The following is a 7,046-nucleotide window of genomic DNA, read 5'->3' on the forward strand; positions in this document are numbered from 1 at the left end:
CATGTGCCATCATCAGTTAAAAGTTACGATTTGTCAAATACTTTTCTTTACAACTAAATACCCGCAAAACTAACGATATCCCAGTAAGTAGAATACTAACTCGCTAAACAAAGATGATGAACTTGGTGAATAGTAACTGCTATACATGAGCAACAATCAAGAACTTAATTGTCATTATGCAAGCACAACAAAATTGAAGTTGCGTCAACCTGAAATGCATTTCATTAGAGGTGCATTACAGTGTGACAGATATGTAGTGTATTGGGTGATCAATGACATGTCACTGCAGAAGAGGAATGCATGGAGCAAAAACTCAAAATCTCTCGTTCTGCTTTATCACTATATATCTTTTTTTCTTCTAACCATCCCTCGTGAATCCGACTAGTTAGAGTACAATGCTAAATCTGTGGAGAACTCTTTGTCTTGTTTGTTAAAAGTGCATAATACAAGATTGTGAGCATTTTATTGCCTCTCATCATGGGCGGTGGCTCGTAGCTAACAGTGCAAACAGCGCAGTGCAAACAGCGCAGTACAAACAACGGAGAACGTGCTAACAGAGCTAACTGTTATCTGAGGAAGAACCTGAGATTGGTATGCTTTTGCGACAACACTGTCGGTTGGGCTGGTGATATAATCTGTAACCACCATATGAGAGCATTGCAGAGCGGTGGTCGTGCGCTAACCAGTGGGGCACGCTCACATGCACAAATAGTACTTACAGCATGCACGGCCAGCCCGGCAAAAACAAAAGCACAGAGACGCTCCGATAACAACACGCAAGGAAGAAGAGCGACTCCATCCTCAATGCTCTGAATGTCGTATATTGCTCCCTTTAGAAACCAAATGTTCAACTTAAATCATATGGAAACATCTTGTGTCTTGTTAGACGCTTCAACTCAGCCAAGTTCATGGCTTTCCAGCGTGACATCAGGGTTTGATAAATCTCCCCTCGTCTGCATCAAACCCTCCTCCATTACTTCGCCTCCACCTGTCTCGCATGATATCAGTTGGGAATCTGCATGATAGCGGTGTCAGGGAGGCAATCAGAGGGAGATGGTTACGCCACCTCTTCCTTCTATCTCCACAGAGAGACGGATGAGAGTGATTTCCTGTCCTCCTCCTCCTCCTCCCCCTCCTCACTGAGAAAAATAAAACTCAGGATCCTGCTGTAAGAAAGGAACCCCCATGGGATCTAACTCTATCTTTCACTCTCATATTCTGCCTCCTTCAATCTCTTGTCTCATTCTGGCAGTCTGAACCATTCCCGGGTCCTGTATTCTCTTTTATCCTTCTCTCCATCCTTACCCTTTCCTGGTTTTGTCCTCTTCTCTCATTCTCTTTGCCTTACTCTTCAAGAGTTTCTTTCCCTTTTCATCTTCTTCCCAAGTTTCTTTCTTTGCTCGCTTATCTCGTCCCTCCTCCTACAGTCTTCACAGCAAATGTCCAGGCCAACCAATGCTGCTACATAACTGGAAATAAATTACCCTTCAATCCGACCTAAAATCAAACATATTGCATTGAAAATACTTGGTACAAAGGATTTAAATGGATTTCAAATGCATAAATAATGTATGTAACTTACAAAAAAATCTTAATATTTCAGTTCATAGCCCGATGAGGAGAAAAAACAATGTTGCAAAAGCTTCAGCATCTTGGCCAAAAGTCCACAAAAAACTTAAAGGCTTCAAAATGTTTTCTGGGTTGTGATGATTTTAATACTCTGGAGGAAGATAAAGTGAAATGGTCAAAGGCCGACTGGCACTGAACCCTGCACGCCAGCCAGCTGATATCTTGGAAAGATCAATATGGCAGAGAGGGCAGCAGGCAAAGATGAAAAAGACAAATGTTCATGTCAAATTATTTTTTTTCAAAGCACCAATCATTCAGCACTGCAGGAGAACAAATGCTTTTTCACTTCTCGATATGCACTGAGAAAGTTCATCCATGTTGTCAAACACAATGCCTCAGAAAAACTGAATGCAAAGTATTTGAAGGTTGAACTGTATTATGCACTTCCACATGCCATAGCCGCGAAGTGCATTCGAATCATAAAGTATTGATTGAAGCTTGCAGAGGCTGAATGTCAAGGGGGATGTAATAGAAGGTTTGAAGAAGCATAAATGATGTTCAGTGGAGCCGTGGCCCTAATTGATGTCCCTTGTCGCTAAAATGTCAATACGTTTATTGCCAAGAGAAAAATAAATTGGTGGTTTACTCATGGTGCTCGGCTGCTCCCGTCAGAGGGGGAAAATCAATTCTCATCCAAAGCTGGGTTTACTGACGCATTACAGACAAATCCTCATCAAATCAAAACGTACACTGTCATTGAATATTGGCATTTCAGGCAGTGAGAAAACAGATGCTGCTGTGAGCCCCGTCAGCTGTCTTAAAATATGAATGACTCGTTTCAAATTTATTTGTGCGCCGATCAAATTCTGAAAGAACTGCGAGACTTAGCTCTGCATTAATTCTGATTCTAAGACCAAAAGCTGAAACAGCCTCTGGTGTATTGGCCCCAACAAATATTAACTGGATTAAAAAATAAAAAAAAATTCTGTCTCACACCAAGTCCATCACCCACACGCCACTCATAAACAGAGTCACAGATCACATAATTACTGAGATCTCGACACAGGACCCGTACTACCCACCAGTCCATTAATGTAACTTGAGTGACAAACAGGCTGCGAAAAACATCAGCTTCAACCAAATATCTTAACCAAATTCTTCACAGGATATATATATATATATAGCATATCATGTTCACACATCATGGTTGGTATGGTGATTAATGTCATGACCTCCATGGCTGTGTGGACACAAAAAGTAACTATTCTAACCTTCACAGCTACATACCTGACCCAATCCCAACCTAATAAAGTTTTAAGCCTCAAGAATAAATATTTCAGGGTGCTCTGGTTGCCGAGGGGAGAAGGTGCTGACCATGAACCACAGAGTCCCGGTTTTCATCCAGCTGGGGACCTTTGCTGCATTTCATTCCTCGTCTCTCTCCCCCCTCAGTTTATCTATATGCTGTCTCTGTAAGATATAAAATGCCTTAAACTATATTTTTAAAAGCATCCTCACTTTCAAGGTCTAAAACTCAGCTTTTAGATAGATATAGACAGGTTAAAATACAGAAGCAGTGAGAACAGTACGGTAAAGGTCAACATTGAATCAAAATCTGCAAAATCTATAAATGTTTGTAACAAACTGTAATAAATGCCAAATGGTGGATTTGGCTACAATGTGTATAATTTTCTGACGGCTTGTGTTGATGCCCTTCACTGACATCCCCAAATCCACTGAGTACAGCTTTAAAATTACGTTGAAATGCCAAACTAATGCTCAAATGCCTATGTACTTTGATTAAATGGTGGCAAAAACTACAAAAACATGATGAAGAACATGTGTGTGTGTGTGTATAGTTAAGTACAGGGTGTCATACATAAAGTGAACAGTGCACATCACCAGCATGCATTTCCTACAGACGGAGCCAAGAGACTCAGAAGGCAAACTTAAGTTGACAGACGAACAGCGTTTCTCCTGATTAAACTTTTCACAGTCATCAACATTAGAGGTTTCCACTTTTGCTGGTTTCTGCACCAATGAGAATTCTTTAAATGAATAATAGTTCCACCTTCTGTTGCCAAACTTCATTACTATGTCAAAAGAGTACGTGCCTCTTCAAAGCCCCTGGTGTTTAATTTAGCAAAAGTTCATCTCCCGACCGGGCTACTTTATCTGACATTCACAAACAATTACTTCCTAAATCTGTCGAGCAGATACATGTTCATGCTGCTTATTTGTCTCTTCCAAACAGCAACAGCCTCTTGAGCGGGGACATGCTGTCAAATTACTCATATGCAAATCAAACTGTGACATAATCTGATGATTTAATGCATGTTTTCAGCATGTTTTTCTTGAAAAATAGCAGCACTAATTAGCCCTGTCATTCAAAGTGTTACCAGTCCTGCCATAGATGGATTACTGAATGGACCTCCAGGACACAGGCTCCAGGTAAAAGGCTCCTGGGCCCCAGGTTAAAGTAACTGTTAACCTTTCTTGGCAAAAAGTCCACGAAATGACAACAAAGAGATGTAAAACTACAAAGAAAAGCAAAATGTATTAGCAAATTTACTACAAAGAGACACAAAATCCCTACAGCGATGCAAAACATCTTTAATGAAACGAAATATTTCCAGAAAGATGTAAAACGACTACAAATAAAAAACAAACTTGCTACAAGAGGCACAAAATGACTACAGTGACGCACAACAACTACAAAGAGACCCAAAAGACTACAGAGGGAATCAAAAACGAACCCAGAGAGATCCAAAAGGACAATGACGTAACACAAAACGACAAAAAATACACGAAAAGACTACAGAGATGCAAACCAACTGTAAAATAAATGCTAAATGAATCCATAGAGATGCAAAACAAACTGACATAAATTGACCACAAAGAGCGACACAAAACTACAGCAAAGACACAAAAAACTGATTCATTTTGTGACCCTTACAGTCTGGGGCTCATTGTCTCATAATCTGTAAATGAGTCTGACCAAAACTCTCCATTTCTTTAAATCTTAAACATCTCAAATCCAACGGTTGGAGAACTGTTGCATCCATCATTTGGCTCATCGGTGCAGACCGGTACACAAACCGCCCAACAGCCCATCAACCAAATTGCCTGCAGAGAAGCTCGCCATCTTGCATGTTGCATTAAAAATAAGCCTTTACTTGCAGCACCTTCACTCCCCAGTACTCCCATTGATTGTTTTCTCCTGGCTTTGGTAAATCGATGGAAGTCAATACACCCCTTGCTGTGACGTCAGGGTTCACATCACTGCGGGTCTCCTGGGTTTACCAATTACAGCGCAAGAATGCAGCCAGGGAATTACATTTGTGGCCTAAACTGTTATTAGTAACGACAGGTGGGTATTGAGTGTGGCGCAACACTGTGCTGGAGAAAATTGTGATAAATGACAGAGTGGTGAAACTCTCCTTAAAGAGCTGTGCAGAGAGATGTCTGCTGGTCATTAGACGGGAGGAGAGGTTGTGTGTGTGTGTGTGTGTGTGTGTGTGTGTGTGTGTGTGTGTGTGTGTGTGTGTGTGTTAGGAAGAGATAGTGAAGATGCACTGCACAAATGAGTATCTAAAAAGGGGGGAAAGTGGATCTGGCTTCACTTTGGCTCCAGCTCTGCAGCGTATTAGACATTTAGCATTTGATGCCATTCATCCGCCTCCTCCCTGCATTCACGGAGACGCACACAAACACATCTGCTTACCTTATGGTCGATGATGCCGCTGTATCCCTGGAGGACCGGGGGGTGAGGCTTGGCCACCCTGACGGGGGCTTCGGTGGGCCCCCGCAGCTGTTCATGCTGTCGGATGCGCGTGTCGTTAGCGTCCCTGGAAGCGCCGTTGAAGCTGCCGTTGTACACGAGGAACAAGCTCGCGCACAGGAGGAGCACGAGGAGCACGGCTATCCCATGGCGCTGACACAGAGATACAAAAACAGATGCTGTCTAATTATTCCTGTAGCAGCGGCCTGCACCATCATTGCTTTGTCAACACGACCCCAACTTCCTGGAAGTCATGTCAGGTGCGAGCAAAACTTTTAAAAAACAACAACAACAACAACAACAACAACAACAACAACAACAACAACAACAACAACAGAAAAAAAAATTAATTCATTAATTAATTTAAGGGCACATGCTGAATGGTGACATCGACAAAAGTTAGTGGTAATCTTTACTTACTTTGCATGCATACATTTGAATGCATCTCCACGGTTACAATACACGATAAAGTAAAGTTCATATCAATATCATGACCCTATAAGTGAACAGGTGCACCAGTTTGAGCTCCCAGGTTTATGACTCACCATATGCAATCACAGACGCACAAGGTAAGCAGATAGTGACACTTTTGGTTTGTTTTGTTTTAATTGTGTGCATCATTATTCTATCATTTTTTTTCTATTTCGCAACATGCATTAATACAAGAAATATTAAAGCACAAAAGAAAACATCATGCACTTTTTTTTTTTTTTTTTTTTTTTTTTTAGATTTATGCAACTGCATTAAGCGCAGGAAAAGCAAACACCCGGCGCGCTGTAGTATTTATTATAAGAAAAGCCGGAGCTTAGAGCCAAACAGAGCGCACAGCTGGATGTCCATTGTTCATATCCTAATCTTTTGATCCGACACAGTGCACACAGCAGCGTTACGGCAATTGGAGTGCACTTCACTGAACAATACTGGATGTAAAAGCCAATACAAACAACTGCATGTAGTGCTGCGCGGCAGACAAACCCTCACCATAGGGGTCTTCATTTTGCGGCGCGCTGTCTTATGGCTCAGTGCGTCTGTCTCCACTTTCTCTCATCGTCCAGCGGCATCTGTTCGCATCCCGGATCCACTCCACTCTGTCCGCGCTCAGCCAGTCCGCCTGCTGCCGCCTGTGTGTCTCCAGACCGGAGCCCAGGCGCGATTCATAGTGTGGGAGAAACGAGGGGACAGATGTTCACTACTGCACCTCTGCTGGGTCTTAAAGCCCCCCGAGTTCCAAAGGGGCTGATGAGTGGAGAGACGCAGCGCAGTTAATTAAAAGAGACTACCTGCAAGAGGGTGATAAGGCCGTTTTTTGTTTAACGGTTATTTCGTGCTGAGCAGTATTTGATGTAAATCTCTGCTCGGATTACTCTGGAGTACAGTGAACCCACGCCATGTCATCCTCTGACGTCTGCTGCGTAAAGAGTGAGGTGGTTCATGAATGCGAGAGGAGTTAAAGAGCAGCGATTATATCCTGGAGAGCAAACACTGGGCCTCTGTTAATCAGAGAGGTGGGATGGAACCAGGTATTTTACTCCAGTAATGCACTTCTATACACATTTAAGGTACTTCAACTTGACTACTTGAGTATTTCCATTTCAGACCACTTCATATTCTACACTACTACATTTCACATTTCAGGGAATATTGTAACTAAAAGTATAATGCTGCTTACACTTCACCAGTGATAATGATCTATCAA

General features: G+C 42.2%; 1 protein-coding gene across 1 annotated transcript in view; it reads right to left on the reverse strand.

Annotated features, from left to right (window-relative positions):
- The window catches only part of st6galnac5a (ST6 (alpha-N-acetyl-neuraminyl-2,3-beta-galactosyl-1,3)-N-acetylgalactosaminide alpha-2,6-sialyltransferase 5a), a 42,149-nt gene extending 35,741 nt beyond the window's left edge, over nucleotides 1–6,408 (reverse strand). Inside the window, exons 1-2 of the mRNA XM_054596510.1 lie at nucleotides 6,332–6,408; nucleotides 5,294–5,503 (exon numbers count right to left, since the gene is read on the reverse strand). Coding sequence (XP_054452485.1) covers nucleotides 5,294–5,503; nucleotides 6,332–6,346 — 225 coding nt within the window. The 5' untranslated portion in view covers nucleotides 6,347–6,408. The remainder of the gene's footprint in view (nucleotides 1–5,293; nucleotides 5,504–6,331) is intronic.
- Between the last annotated feature and the right edge of the window lie 638 nt (nucleotides 6,409–7,046).

This window comes from Anoplopoma fimbria, chromosome 3 (assembly GCF_027596085.1).
Source record: "Anoplopoma fimbria isolate UVic2021 breed Golden Eagle Sablefish chromosome 3, Afim_UVic_2022, whole genome shotgun sequence".
In the NCBI taxonomy this organism is placed as follows: Eukaryota; Metazoa; Chordata; class Actinopteri; order Perciformes; family Anoplopomatidae; genus Anoplopoma; species Anoplopoma fimbria.